Consider the following 16,237-nt stretch of genomic DNA (forward strand, 5'->3'; position numbering starts at 1 on the left):
TACAACAGACATAATTAGATGTAAAAAAAATAAACAACATGGATAAGGAGGGTGATAATAGCAATAATAATAATAATAAAAATAATAATAATAGGAATATTATTAACAACAACAATAATAATGAAAAATTACATTAATATGAAATTACAGATAGCAATAATAGTAATGATAAACAAATTAACAAAAAATACAAATTTCATCCGGACTTAGGTGGAGGGTGAAGGATCAGGAAGAAGATAAAAAAATAAATCATATAAATAATAAGTAATAGGAGTAGTAATAGCAATAATAATATAGTAATAGTAATATGGATAATGGTAATCTTAATACATCCAAAAATATTAATGATAAGTAGTTGTAATAGGGAAGATGAGTAGTAATAATATTAATAATGATAGTAGTGACAATGGTATTAATAATGGTATATTAATGATAATATTAATGCAGATATTAATAATAAGGTGTTATAAAACTGCCTCTGACCCCCTCATGGCCAGTTATCTCCAACTCTGAAGAACAACTTACTCTAAAAAAGTTAAATTTACTCTTTAGGTATTGAATTCAACTAAGAAATGTCTATTTTCTAATCTCTAATTTTTGCTGTGTGCGTCTTCTAAATATACAGTAATACTCGATAGCTGTCGCATAGAAGTTCCTGGACTCTATAAGCCTTCTGAAGAAATACAGAGGTCTTCTGGTGAACTAAAATCTGCTGATCAACATCAAGAGAAACAAGATAAGACGAAACACGGAGGTAAGGGTGTTGTTGTTTTTTTGTATATATGCTTATAAAATAAACATTATTGTAAGTGTGCAATGTGATAAATTCTCATAAATCTCATAAATCAATCTAATGTTCTCTCTACAAACAAAACAAATTATTTTAACAAAGGATTTCAATATAAACATAAAGAGCAATTATTGTCCGATTTACGATTTTCTATTTCCTCTGGTGTGTAAGTGTGCATTATACATGTTAACGATATGCAAAATGTACAAACCCCAAAGTAATCAATGAGGTGAGTTATTGTTTCCAACGTAAATCTATTTTTCTTGGCCTACAACAAACACACGGGTTGTATGCAACAGTTTACTTTCTGGGCCGGTTGACATGGACATGACGGTCATTATCATAATTCCACCCGCTTATGACTCACAGCCTGTAAGTTTACTCCTGTCAGCATTGCATTGTGAGCTAATGGGATTGTTTGAGGTGCGGATCACCTCACCTGAAATTTAGATGAGAGCAGATGGCTGCAGTGAGGAGAGGAGGGAAAAAAGAGCTTTTTTTAAAAGGGGACCTATTATGAAAATCTGACTTTTTGCATGTTTAAGTGTTTTACTTGGGTTCGCAGTGCTTTTATCAACCTAGAAAATGTGAAAAAATCAACCCAGTAACTTTTGGTAAACCATTCTCTACAAGCATGTGCAAAAATAGGTGATTGAAATTTGGCTCCCCCTTGTGATGTCAGAAGGGGATAATACCGCCCCTTAATCTGCACTATCCAACCAGGGCACTGCCATTTAGTGCAGAGATCAGCTCATTTGGATTTTAAAGGACACACCCAAAATGTCACATTTTTGCTCACATCTATAATAAATTAACACGCTATACTGTATGAGGTATTTTAAGCTAAAACTTCACATATGTACTCTGGGGACACCAACGATTTATTGTACATTTTTAAAAAGTCTTGTGAAATGTCCCCTTTAAGTCGGACACTTCACCAGTCTTCACTCAGTACAGTCAACCACATTCGCCAGCAGATGTCAAAAGACTGCATTCGCGTATTTTATCGCAGATGAAATAGATGCTACTGAAATACAAATAAATGCATTTACATGAAGATGTTTATAACTAGAAAAGGCTACTTAGTAAATGTTCTGATGTAGAAATCTAAGTCTAGTGGTAATACAAATTATTTTCTGATGTGTTTAATATAAACAGCTCACAGTACAAATAATTCAACATCAATACAAAAGTTTAAAGGAATTAAAATAACTAGTCAATAACAAGTCAATAACAACTACAGGAAGTGGAGTTTTAAGAATTAAGAAGTCATCAGCTGACATCCCCAGGCCAATGAGCATTAATCTGTGACTTCAGCAAATCTTTTCCCCTCGTGCTTTTCATTAAAAGCCAACTCTTCCACGTCTGGTGTGAACGCACAGTAACACTGGCATGATTAACTCTGTCAAATATTTCCAACTCTGAACAACAATTTACTCAAAATATGTCACATTTACTCTTTAGGTGTTGAATTCAACTCAGAAATGTTTAACACTGCAATTTTATCTCTCTAATTTTTGCTGTGTGCATCTTCTGAATATACATAGCAATAGCAATACCCAGAAGTGGTCGCTTGATAGTTCCTAGAGAAATACAGAGGTCTTTTGGTGAACTAAAATCTGCCTATCAACATCAAGAGAAACATGACAAGACGACACTCAGAAGAGGTAAGGTTACTGTGGGGTTTTTTTTGTATATTGGATTATAAAATAAACTTTATAGTATGCAATATGATAACTTCTAATAAATTTTGATTTGATTTGATTACTTTATTAATCCCAAAGGGAAATTTAGAATGTCACAGCAGCAAGTCTCACACAACAGTAAAAAATACATTTAAGAAAATAAAACATAATAATACATCATAGAAATAGCATTCATAACACACCATCCAATTTTTGTGAAGTATCAATTTGCAGAGCATTATTATTATTTGGACATCTACATTATTCCATAGGGTTCTTCATCTTATATACCGTTGATTGTACATTCTAATAGAAGTAGGTAAAAAAGACTTTCTAAATCTCACTTTAACACACCGGGAATGGATTAATCTTACACTGTGGGAACTCATTTGAGCTTTACCATAAAGGGGGTGGTCCTTTTGGCTCATCATAGAAACCAATTTATCACACATTCTACTCTGAGATATCTCCTCTAAAGTGGGTAACACACACCCCACAACCGATCCGGCCTTTTTTATGAGCTTATTTAATTTGTCCTTTTCCTTTTCCAACAGTCCCCCTCCCCAACAAGTAATGGCATACATAACAACAGATGATACAACAGAGTCATAAAATCCATCCAACGTTCTCTCAACATTATTTTAATAAAAGAGTTCAATTTGAACTTAAACATTTCTTACTAAATCCTTAACAGTATCAAGCTAAACTCTTAATGATAACGTTTTTTTTTTTTGGTTCTTGGCCAATGTTGATATTTGAAATCACCTAAACAAACACGCCCCTACCCCAATAGAATCTGGACCCACACATACGCAACCCGGCATTTGATTTGATTTGATTGGCTATAAGTGTGTTTTGGTAGTCGGCCCGTCTCCTTTTCGAACGCGTTTTTCAAACATCGTGGACTCCGCCTTTAACTTAAAAAAAACTTTTTTGACTTTATTATTTTCTTTGTCACCGTTTTTGAGATTCATACTCTGATTCTGTTTTGCTGCTTTAGTAATTTTTTAATTTTTTTTTTATAAGATCTTTTGAGTAATTAAACCCAGCTGTCTCCTTCAGCGTATTGTTGTTTTTCTGTGTGTTTTCCTATAGACAAGAGCAGCATGATTCAGCAGTACAAGACATCAGTCAGTAAACTATGTGAGTTCACGTGTAACCTTCCCTCAGATGAACGTGTGCACCTGGACGCTTGTTATATTGAACCAGTGATCTATCAGAGGCGAAAAGAGCACCAGCACAGTCAACATGTTCAAACTCAGTTGTTTTCAAATGACAACAATCAAATCATCCGACTCGACCAACTGTTCAGTCCTGACCGTGATGGGAACATACCAAGAACTGTGATTCTCAGTGGAGACTCTGGAAGCGGCAAATCCTTCATGTTACAAAAGATCATGTTCGACTGGGCCTCTGAAAGACTTTTCTGTGAATACTTTGAAGTCGTTTTCCTTCTGAAATTTGAAATGCTGAAATGTATGAACTTAACTGAGCTCTTGAGCGAGAGTTGCAGTTTAGCATCACAGGAGGTCACACATATACTGGAATCTTCAGGAAAAGTCCTCTTTCTTATTGATGATTTTGAGGATGAGATATTTTCTCTTCACAGTCAGATACCTGCACAAACTAGTGTCACATACAAAGTATCAAATACCTCAACTATTGATGCTTCTTTTAGGAAGCTCTTGATGGGATGCTTGCTGCCAGAATCGTATCTTCTGGTCACCACCAGATCTGCAGTTACAGCAAACAACCTTCTCAAAGGAAGACAGCGTTTCACTGAGATAATGGGCTTCTCTATGATGGGGATTGAGGAGTACTTCAGGAAGTGCTTTCACGATGAACAACTCTTCTTGGAAGCGTACGAGTGTTTGAAGTCAAATGAAACCCTTGTTAATGCCTGCTCTGTTCCTTTGCTGTGTTGGATTGTCTGTTTTTGTCTGAAGAAGCATGTTATACACAGTAAAAGAGTTATGAAGGAGTTGGAGACAACTACATCCATATACATGCATTTTGTATCTGCTGTACTAGAGGACCATTGCAGGAGTCAGTCTGTCCTCACGCTGAAGAGATTGGGTCAGCTTGCAGGGAAAGGCGTACCAGAGAAGAGAGCCCTGTTTGATGCAGGGATCGTGTCTGAGACCGGCTTAGATGCTGACGGTTGTCCATTTCTCAACAAAGAAATTTTAAACAGAAAACAAAGCTTCAAGTTTGTGCACGATAACTTTCAGGAGTTCTTCATTGCGATTAACGTTGTGTCCCCCTATGAAGAAGCATACAAAAATAAATTGAGAAAGTACCACTTGTCTTTCATTTTGCACCATAAAAGGTCAAATCCCATTTCTCTCCTGTTCCTCTGTGGACTTTGTAGTAAGGAGGTAAGCGGCTCACTTTTAACAAAGTACAGCTGGGATGTTCCTCACCCTGTAAGAGATTGTGTAGAGAACATAGTCCTGACCTTTCTTCAAAACTGTCCACATGAAGATAAGATATTTGCTCTTCAGTGCCTCTATGAGTACCAGGATGTGGGGTTTACGAGGAGAGCCCTTGAAAGTTGGGAATCTCTGGATTTGTCTTGTATTTCCCTGAAGAGACTAGACTGTTGGGTGCTGCTGTACTGTCTTCAGTGCTGTCCACACATTACACAACTGAACCTCACACAGTGTTGTTTAACAGCTGATAAACTCTGGATTCTTCAGCCAGCGCTCTCTAAGTGTAAGAGTCTAAGGTTAGTATGTGTGAGAGAGTCTCACGTTAGTATGTCTTGATAGAAAGGTTTATGTTGAAACTCATAGGTGTTTTGGATTCTTGTTACCATACTATTATTGCTCATCCACTTTAAAGTAATGCAAAAATATTATGAGACTAGTAATTTAACCATTTTAATTTTCTTTTAAAGGTTGACAGTGGATCACCTGTCAGAAGTTGAAGATTTGATCCGAGAGATTGGTGCATCAAAGATGCTGATTTGTCACAGGCAATAATCCATCTTTAGCTAAATATCTAAAATCGTGTGCCATTTTAAGTCTTTCATCTTACACTGCCATCAAAAAATGGCCCTGAGCTGTCATTGGTACCCTTTACAAATGTAGCCTACCATTTAAGTACAGATATGTTTATATTTGGTACCAATGTGTAGCATATCGAGGTACTAATATGAACTGTATAGGTCAGTGGTTCCCAATTCCAGACAGTCCTCGCCCCCCCCTCCCAGAATGTTTTAGATGTCTCCTTATATGAAACACCTGATTTCACTCATCAGGCTCCTTAATTTACACACTAACGAGCTGATGAACTGAGTTAGGTGTTTTTATATGTGGAGACATGTGGAAGGTTCTGGGAGGGGGGCCGAGGACTGGAATTGAGAACCACTGGTTTAGGTGGACTTCTGGGAAGGTTACTGTCCCAGTGACAGCTAGAGACCATTCTTTAACTTTATTTCTGACAGTGTATAGGGCTACAGTTCCTTACATATGCTCTCTGGCTCTTTGATGGTCAAACACCTTAAATAAAGAGTTTTCCCTAAAATTAAAATCACCCTCAAGACATCTTAGGTGTATATAGACCGTTTCAGCAGTAACAACAAAAACAAGCGGCTTTCGCGGTACGCACGTAATTTCCGGTAAACTCCGCTAAGAATAAATAACAACAAAGTTCTTTAAACGTAGTTTATTTATATAACAAGCAAAAAAACAACAACACATAGATTACCTATAGGAAACCAAACATTTGTTATTTTCGACGAGGCATTTGTTCAAGAGATCAGTTTAGCAACTAGTCAGACCATAAAAAAAAAGAAACCGGAAGTAAGGTTCGGATCCTGACATGTATCACGTGCGTCCGATGAAACCGTCTATACACAGCAAAATCCATAGAGTTACATGAACACTTCTGGCTGTACATGTTGTCCCAATCTTGCAGAGAGTTGAAAAGTAACACTGAAGCGAAGTTAAATGCTGCAATCTGTTACTTTATCCTCTCTGTCACCATCTCTTTTTGAAACCCAAAATTGCATTTTACATCTTACTTGTAGAGTTTGTTGGGTTTCAATGAAAGTCACCATTATGGTGATCAGTGTTTGTTTTAGCTGGGCGTTTAGCTTGTTAGTTCCTTTTTACATAACTTTATGTGTTTAAGGGATGTGTTTGTGTTTTAAATCTGCTTCAGAGTTACTTTTTGACACACTGTCAGATTGGGACAATATGTACATCAGCGGTGTTCATTTAACCCTTGTGGGTTGTTCAAATTCACTACCCTTTTGGGTTGTTCGTGTACAATATTTTTTAATATTTTTTTCATAAATCTGTTGATCAATCTCAAAACTGCCAAGTGTTTACAAAATTTCCATGATTTTAACTCTTTAATTGCCAAGTTCATAAGTGGTGTCACTGATTTGATTAAAAAAACACACAAATTGACAGATTTTCAATATAAAACGTGATTGTGGACTGGATTTTTTTCCCTTTTTCACAGTCTTGGGCATGCCGGAGATTTGTGGAAGCATTGGCTTTGATGCATTTTTGGTTTTTGTGCAGGATCAGTTTTTCTCCCTCATTTAAAGTTTTTGCCCCCATTGACTTCCATCATAACGACATTTTTTGATTGCAAAGCCATGACACCATATAATCATGCATTCTTTATTGTTGGCGGTTTTTCCTTTTGATAAGAGGTAAAATTAGTCATTTTTACTGTGGGTGCCACATGGAAGCCACAATGGAAGTCAATGGTGCAAAAAAGCCACAAACAACTAATTACAGAGAGAAACTGATGCTGCACAAAAACTAGAGATGCATCAAACCCAATGTTTTTACCTTCTTTGACAAGCCCAAGATTGTGGAAAAGGTTTAAAAAAATTAGTCCACAATCACTTTTTATATTGAAAATCTGTAATTGTTTGTGTTTTTGTCATCAAATCAGTGACAGCACTTATGAACTTGGCAATTAAAGAGTTAAAATCATGGAAATTTTTTAAGCATTTGGTGGTGTTGATCAGTACTGAGGGAGATTAACAGATTTATGGGAAAAAATTGGATAAAATGTTCATCTGATAAATTTTTACAACCGCTTAATTTAGTGGCTTTTCTGTACACGAACAACCCGAAAGGGTAGTAAATTTGCCCACGGTATATTGTTGGTTTTTTGAAAAATGTCAAAGCATTTTCTCAAAAATATGTGTCAATATAAGATTTGTCACCAAAAATCATTCCATTTGTTGAAACACAGAGAAAGTTGTGGCCAAAGAATGACAAAAATGAAACAAAAGAAAACAAAAATGGCCAAAAATGGCCTCAACAACCCTAAGGGTTAACTCTGGGGATTTGCTGTGTAACTTTCTTCTTATAACCAAACACAGAGTTATATTAAATATCCTGGCAAGGAGATGATAACTCGGGTCATCATAGACTTTGGGATTTGTAACTTTGCAGATTCTTAACATGTGAAGAGTTTTGTTGCAAAACGAGATAAATCCGTTTTTTAAATTGTTCAGAAATCTCGTTTTTTGGTTGTGCATTCCAATTTATATCAATTCAACTGCAGTTGGTTTGTTTTGATTTATACCTTCATAACTTAAAAATTACAGCTAAGTAGCACCATAAAACAAAAGAATAACATGATAACATAATAATAAACATGTTTTGACAAAAATGTAAAAAAATGGATTTATCTCGTTTTGCAACGCAACTCTTCATGTATTAACATACACTTACACGCCAAAGGAAATGTAAAATCATGAAAAGGAAAAAAGGGCTCTTTACCCCAGCTTCATTTGAAAGGAAGAAATTCATATACAGGATGGCTTGATGGTGAGCAAAATATTGGCTAATTTTCATTTTTGCGTGAACTATTGCTTTAACTTTTTAAATGCATGCAAAATGTTAAACCCTCAAACAACAAAACAAAAAATCAACCTAAGGCAACAATTTAAATTTAGCATAGTTATATTAGAAAATCGAGGCATTCCACAATTATATCACTGACACAATTTATATTTGTCTGCTGTTGACCCTGGTTACACAGACAAAGCTTAAGGCTAGCCCTAAAAGACACATATTTGAGCTGTCTCAACAGAAAAGAACTTGCACAGACAGATCTTAAAATATGCCAGTGCCATTGAATTGTCTCAGGATACACACACCATTAATGTCTTTTCGTAAAGGATGTTTAATTAAGATGCTTAAACTTCTTATTTTAACTAAGGCCTAGTCCTGGCTTTAGCTAAGCCTTGTCTGTGAAACCAGGCAATAGTGTGTTTAATCTTAAATTTTACAGTCAAAATTGTTGTTTAAGGCTGGGAACACACATGAAGGTTTTAAGCGCAATTTGCACCCTCTGGAATCGAAAGGGGGAGTGACCAGATTAGTTTTACTGCAACCGTTTTTTGTCAAAAAAATAAATAAATACTTGATCGAGCAGCTGCAATATGACAGCTGCAATAGCCAATGATACTTAGCAAGTTGTAACTGGATGTTGTGTGCTTTCATAGCTGAAAAAGACACCCACAAACATGACATTAAAGATGATTTTTGAGAAAGAATATCAACTTGTACAGCTATGGCAACAGTACATGTATTTTTATGTGTCATGCAAAAACTATCACAACATTTATTTATTTCAAGTCACGTTTGGTCTCATGTTTTTGAGAGATCTTATGTCACTTTAAAATCTTTACTAGAGTCATGGGCGTTGAAAACGGTACGTAATATAACACGTGCTCATGTTTTGTGAGTAAAAAACGCAATATTTTTCACACAATTTACTTATCTCTATACCGCAGTTTTCACGGTCCTAAAAACGGGCTGATGTCTTCCTTTGTTTATGAAGTCCCTCATTCAGAAATACGTATTGAGTTCTGATTGTGTAGTTTGTTTAGTGTGTTGTTTAGTGTGTTCGACAGCAGCTTAGCTTAGCAGAGCCATTTGAGCTAAAGCTGGTGACTGACGTATTCCTGTGAGCGGAGTTTAGTCGAAAACTTGGGCCCTGTTTACACGTACATGTTTTTTTTTTAAAAAACTGAGACATTTCCCTTCGTTTGCACCCTTCGTTTACACGCAAACAGGAAAATCGCCTCTGAAACCGATTCTTTCTAAAAACGTCCAGAGTGGAGATTTTGAAAATCTTCAGTTGCACGGTTGCATGTAAACTGAGACAAATGGATGTTTAGGCAGCCAACTTCACAGTATGCACCACAGCTCGCACCTACGCCAAAAGTGCGACCTTGTTCAAAAGAGGAACAGGAAGTGATTAGTTGCTGTTTTCAGGATTCTGATTGGCTTACGTGGGCTTTTAAAGCCGGAAAGGTTGAAATGTCTGTTTATGAAAATACCCGCCTACGTGTAAACGTAGTCTTGCTTTGATGTCATTCAACCGGGAAGTAGAGGGCTGTTGTCCAAACCGGACGTTTACTGTAGTAGGCTTTGAATCGGGGAATTCTGTTAAAGAAAATATATCGCCTGGCGGGACCTTTAAAACCAATGATATCGGCCCTTCTCACATTTTCTCCAATTTAGCGCATTTGTCTGTTCACTTGTCAGAGTGCTTTAAAATTTTCATAGCATTAAAATCTTACGTTTTCCATGTTTATAATTGGGTCCTTCTACCAACCTAGAAAATGTGAAAAAGAACAACCCAGTAACTTAGTTTTGGTAAACCATTCTCTGCAAGCATGTGAAAAATTAGGTCGTTCAGATTTCGCCTGTTTTGTGACGTAGGTTGCAAGTCCGATTACAATAATACTGCCCCCTTAATCTGCACTATCCAACCACGGCACTGCCATTAAGTGCAGAGAGAAAAAGAGAGAGGAAAGATAATTGACACAATTGAGTTTCAATTTCAACAAACCACCATCATTGTGATCAGTGTAATGGTGCATTTACACCAACCGCGCTAGAGGCGTGAAGCGCAAGTGATTTCAATGTTAAGTCAATGTGGAGACGCGTTGACGCGCGTCAGGAGGTCCCGCGGCGCGGAATAGGCGTTCGGCGCGGAGCGGAAGACGCGTTTCCGCCTCATTCGCGCGTGAGGCTCGCGCGAAAGGCGCAAATTGAGCGTTGTGCGCAGTACGCGCGAATGGTGCTTTTGTGCATTTTGCGGTTCACGCGAATTTGCGGCTGACGCCCGAGTTGAAATTTGAACTTTGGCGGAATTTCGCGCTGCGTTAACCAATCAGGAGCCTGCCTGCTGCTGTGGTGGCAGCCCCGCCCAGAGTCACTCATTCAAGCAGTCACTCGGAGCTGTATGATACAAGTTCTTATTTCTATAGGATACAGGAATAAAAAGGACCTCGCTTTGAAGAGTGTCAGTAAGGACTTTGGGCAACCTGGTAAGTTGTAATACACACTTTACTTTTGAGTTAGGTTACGTTTATCGACCCGCGCCGTTTATTTTCCCCCTATAGTAAGGTTACCCAATACAAACTGGTAACTCTCTTGATAAATGCACAATCAACATCAGTCATCTTGCAAACAGACACTCGCACAGCAGTTGCCCCTCCCACAAGAAGCGGATTTTGCCTCGGACGCGCGTCAAATGCTTGCTTTTTCCGCGCGTCAACTCCGCTCTACACGCGCGAATGCATTAAAAGTGTTCAAGCTGCAAACTAGGCGCGGTAGACGCGATTTTGACGCCCAAAACGCGTTTGGTGTAAACCCTGCATTAGCGTTTCATCACCTCATTTGCATTTTAAAGGACACATCCAAAAACTGCACATTTTTGCTCACACCTACAAAGTGGCAATTTTAAGATGTATTAATAAATTATCTATGGGGTATTGTGAGCTAGAACAATTACAATTAAAAAATAATTTTATTTAAAAAATATTCATAATATGACTCCTTTAAATTTTACTTAATGTAATTAATGAAAGTGTGTGATGAAAAGGATGATGAATTGTCTTTTATTTATTGGCAGCAAACGAGGAGATGAATACAGTGATAGCTGCTCCAAACTGGTACATAACAGATGGCCACTTGACCTGGCAGTCACAGAGAGAGATTTTCTGTAAGAAATGTCTCATTAAACTTACATCCATGAAGTGGTGAATTGAGCTGGGATGGAGGATGAGGAGTTCTGTCTTTGCTAGGTTAAGTTTTAGGTGTCGCTCCTTCATCCATGCCATGATGTCCGAAAGGCAAACTGAAATATGTGCTGAAATCATAAGATCGGCCGGCTGGAACGACAGGTGAAACTACACAATGAGCATTGTTTAGATAACCTAATAACTGTGCAGTATTTTTAGGAAATGTTTGTATTTATGGCTGTTTCAGGTTACATGTGAGCCTCTCGAAGATGAATCCACCATGTTCCTCGCTCTTAAAAATCACTCTTACGTGTCCTCACTCAGAGATATCCAGAAATGACTGGACAGTCTTCTTACAGAGACTCTGCAAGGCAGAAAATCTAGCAGAGGAGTAAGAATATTTGTCCACATATCTTATTATGCTATTGGTATGACACCAGCTATTCAGATATTGCATGTAGCAGCCTTATATAATGTCTTTTGCAGTTCTCCAGACGTCAGTTCACTCCTGTCATGGCTTCACTTTGTGGGTCTGAAGACGCTGGATGTGAAGGTGGTCAGTCTGACAGAGACATGGGCTAGAGGGATCATTTCCATCATCCAGACTTGCACAAGTCTGCAGCAGCTCAGGTTTTTATTTATATTATTAAAAAAAGAATGAAGAACAGATGGTTGACATTGCTTTAATGGAGAATGACACAATTGAATGTTTCCATTAATGACGTTTGTGTGGATGTAGTTTTGATATTTTGCATTCTTGGTGTTTTCTGTTTGCCAGTATTGAAGAACAGAGAGGCAGTCGTAACAGTCTTTTCTCATCACTCAGTTTTTTAGTTTGTGATCAAGATATCAGGTACATAACTTTACACACACACAAACTCACACACACTGGGCATTTGGTAATGTTTTTTTTTTTGCATGTTTTTAGTCTGGCTGTAAGGCTCAGATGGAAGATGGAGGCTCTCTCAAGAATCTGTCTCACTTGTCCACACTCGACGTTAAGCAGCTCAAACTGGAGAGTCTTCTTCCAGAGATTTCACAAAGTTTCTCAATACCAATCAGAGTAATTGAGCATGTCCAGTATTGCATTAAATTCCCAGGTTTGGTCAGTTTTGTCATTTTTATGTGTTTTTATTTGTTTCCGGGCAGTTCTTCTGAAGATGTGGATGCTTTGTTTGCTTTCTTGCGCTCTGTAAGTGGTTTGAAAAGGTTGGAGCTGATGATATTTAACATGAATAAATGCTGGGCCATCTGGATTCTCTCCCTCATCCAAACCTGTACCAGTCTCCAAGAAATCTGGTAAGCCTGAGACTTAAATTAGGCTACATTTATTTACATGTATGCATTTTGTATATGGGTCATTCTACAGAAAAGGTGGAATTCGGGTGATGTAAATTTGCTTAAATGAACTTCTTTTAACATACCTAAAACTTCTTTAATAGCATTAATTAACTTGTCAAATCTATTAATCCGCAAAACGGGGAGCTTAATCTATTTTTAACCTTTTAATACATTTTAATAAAGAATCCATGAGTCATTTATTTGTCATTGGTGTTACCTGTGATTTAAACAACATTGTGGCTTCACAGAGGGCGTGCTAAGGACGTCGGCAATTTGGCGGTAAGCTGTTTTAAAAAACTTTGGTGAAGAAATGTGGACGTAAACTTCAGGTGTGCTCAACTTTCAAGCAGCATGTGTGTGGAAACGTCAGTAAACAGTGCGGGGGTAAACGCGTCATCTGTATTAAAACGCTATGATTGGCCCGAAGCTGTCAGCACGGTCTGACGTCGTCCGTTCTAAATGCCGGTAATCTTATAATTTTCGTTCACACATAGCGCTTACCGGTAAATTACTGGTAATCTTACAACCTGTCTTACTGGTAAATTGGGAGCACTGATTTACCGGAAAGGTTCTGTTCACACATGATCTGTTAACTGCAATTTACCAGTAAATTACCAGTAAAGACTGTATGTGTGAACGGGACTAATGTCTTAAATCCCATATCAACAACAAAATATTACTAGAAAGTACAAGAAAATACATTCATAACACCAAAACTTGGTTTAACACCAATGACACAATGTAACACCAATGACACAATGTAACAACAATGTTAAAGGAATAGTGCTTAGGAAGTACTCATTAGAGAAGTAACACTAATGACGGTAACACCCAGTGCTTTAAGTGGGCCGGAACACGCCGGTACTCAGTACCGCCACTTCTAAATATAGCTCTTGAGCGTACCACCACCCCTCCGTGAGCCCAGAACGTGCTTTTAGCGTACCGGAACGCTCATTTGCAAATTTGTTTAAATCAGAGGTTTTGATCCCTTGGCTGCGCTGACGCTTTTCAGAGCGCTCTTCACAATGTACACTTACTAATTCGTCCCACCGAGAGCAGAGACTAGATTACCCATACACCCTTGAGTTTACAAGTTAAAAGTGCATGCGTCGCCTTTGCTGTCAGTCAGCCTCAACGTGGTGTGGAGAGGTGTGTGTTTGTGTGTGAAACGCGCAACCATAGCTGCTCGGTTAAAATGAAAATACAATGAACGCTTAATATACCCTTCTGGCTTTAGACTCTGATTAGTAAAAGAACAATGTCAGAATCAGAGGACTCGCTGGCTGACATCCCACCAAGCCAGAATGATATCACTGCAGGTCAGACGCAAGCTTTCTCTAATACCCTTCTGTAGGTACTGTACGTGTTAATCTCCGCTGTCGCGGCTGTCAGTTTGGTTCCCCTCGACGCAACTTCGGATTTCCTCAGGCGATGTGCAAAGTAAAAACATTCTTGAAATTGTAATAGACATTTAGTTTAATTGCTAAACTACAAGTGAACGAAATTTCGATGAATTTGAACGACGCGCACAGTAGTTTTACCACCCGCAAAATGGAAAACAATGGGAAAAAATAAAGCGATGACTTTCTAGTTTCAAATGGCCAGTATTTTGTTATTCTTGAACCCATAGACATGGTCTTGGTGTCATTTTAAAGTTTTTGTTTTTAAGCTCTTTCTATCTGAACAACTAGTTTTAGCATTTGACCATGCTGAAAATTTGACTTACATATCTACCTTTTGCACATTTTATGTATGTTCAAAAGCTATTTCTAGCTCAAGCAAATCCACAAACTTATATAAGGATTTATTATTTTTTACAAGGTCGTCTGTTGACTGCTGAATATAAAACCCCTTCAATATAGAAGTCCAGTCAGCCAAAAAAAACAAATAAAAAAAATATAGAGTACCGGCACTTCTTTTGGGCCACTTAAAGCACTGGTAACACCAATGATTGTAACACGAATGACAATTTACAGAAAAAAACTAATATTTTAACAAAATGGCTGCCATTAGCCATGTGTCATTTCATCAGAGATGTAACAATCACATACTTATTCAGTATATTGTATTTTGATGTAAAGATCTTAACACTCCCACACTGTAAAAAAAATCTGTAGAAATTGCAGCTGCCAACTTACCATAGATTTAAATTTATGTTATTTACTGGCAATGTTTTGTTCAAAGTTAAATGAACATTAAACATTTACAAGTCTTTGTCTTTACAGAGTAAAACTAAAAAAACTGCATCAACATTCTGGTAAACAAAATCTGAAGCAAAAAACAGAAAAAGGTTGATGATGATTTTTGGTTCCCAGAATGCTTTGCATGAGACTGTTATTGTATAGTTTTATTCTGTAAAGATAAAGACGTGTTAATATTTACATTTTTTAACTTTGAACAAACTCTTGCCAGTAAATCAGGCCCGGCTGCAGGATGAAATGACTAAGGGGGCATGTGAAATTGTTGAGGGGGCTTAACTTTATACCATCAATGATACACTGAGATCTCGCTTTGAAAAGACATTTTTAAATGCAGCGGTCCATAAAACACTCCATATGCAACTGCACAGCACAGGTAACCACATGGCCGCGGAAAAAATCTCCCTCTCGCCAACAGGGGGTGCTGCAGCACCCCCAGCACCCCCTGTTGGCGAGAGAGGAAGATTTTTTTTAAGTAAAAATATTTTGCACAATTAAATATTACTTAGGAATATTTTGGGAAATTATTTTTTACACACGTAGGTTATTAAGTGTATTTTGGATTTTAATTTCATTACTGTCTGTGCCTACCCATCTCCGTGGCCTCATCCGAGCGCACTTTCTCCACCTTGCGTCTTTTGAAGACATGGGTACGCAGCACCATGACCCAGAAAAGACTCACACACCTTTGGCTGATGCATGCCCACACAGAAATTCTGAACTCCCTGGGCATTCGTCCCCTAGCTCATGCGAGACTTTAGACTTTATTATACAACCGGGGCAATGCGCGACGCGAGTGTCTTTTGCTAGAGTAAAAATCGCGTTGATAATATGCGCAGTATTAAAGGGATAGTTCGGCCAAAGACGATATTGAACCCATGGTTTGCTCGCCCCCGGGCTGTCCGAGTTGCATGTGTCCATCGTTTTTCAGACGGACACATTTTCGGATATTTTGGAGGGTATTTTGGATATTTCTGTTCATTGGGTGTTGTGTTGCGGGGTCCAGCAATAGGCCCCGACCTACAAGCCCAAAAAAGTGCGTCCATCCTACACAAATTACATCCACACGGCTCCAGGATGATAAACAAAGGTCTTCTGTGGGTAATCCGTGCGGTGTTTTTGTAGAGATATCCATATTTGGAATGTTGTTGACTTTGTAGGCTGGCTTCCGGTAGCGCCGCCATTTTGGAGTGATGCGCATTCAGGA

The 16,237-nt window shown here is 38.0% G+C and overlaps 1 protein-coding gene across 1 annotated transcript in view; it reads left to right on the forward strand.

The window, feature by feature from the left end:
- Window positions 1-629: 629 nt before the first annotated feature.
- LOC129443418 (NACHT, LRR and PYD domains-containing protein 1 homolog) overlaps window positions 630-16,237 on the forward strand; it is a 32,491-nt gene continuing 16,883 nt past the window's right edge. The window contains exons 1-11 of the mRNA XM_055203889.2: window positions 630-754; window positions 2,338-2,457; window positions 3,571-5,203; window positions 5,375-5,452; window positions 11,353-11,472; window positions 11,555-11,653; window positions 11,739-11,882; window positions 11,978-12,121; window positions 12,270-12,344; window positions 12,420-12,554; window positions 12,641-12,790. Of these exons, the coding sequence (XP_055059864.2) occupies window positions 3,582-5,203; window positions 5,375-5,452; window positions 11,353-11,472; window positions 11,555-11,653; window positions 11,739-11,882; window positions 11,978-12,121; window positions 12,270-12,344; window positions 12,420-12,554; window positions 12,641-12,790 (2,567 nt within the window). The 5' untranslated portion in view covers window positions 630-754; window positions 2,338-2,457; window positions 3,571-3,581. The remainder of the gene's footprint in view (window positions 755-2,337; window positions 2,458-3,570; window positions 5,204-5,374; window positions 5,453-11,352; window positions 11,473-11,554; window positions 11,654-11,738; window positions 11,883-11,977; window positions 12,122-12,269; window positions 12,345-12,419; window positions 12,555-12,640; window positions 12,791-16,237) is intronic.

The sequence above is a fragment of the Misgurnus anguillicaudatus genome, chromosome 2 (genome assembly GCF_027580225.2).
Source record: "Misgurnus anguillicaudatus chromosome 2, ASM2758022v2, whole genome shotgun sequence".
Taxonomy (NCBI): Eukaryota; Metazoa; Chordata; class Actinopteri; order Cypriniformes; family Cobitidae; genus Misgurnus; species Misgurnus anguillicaudatus.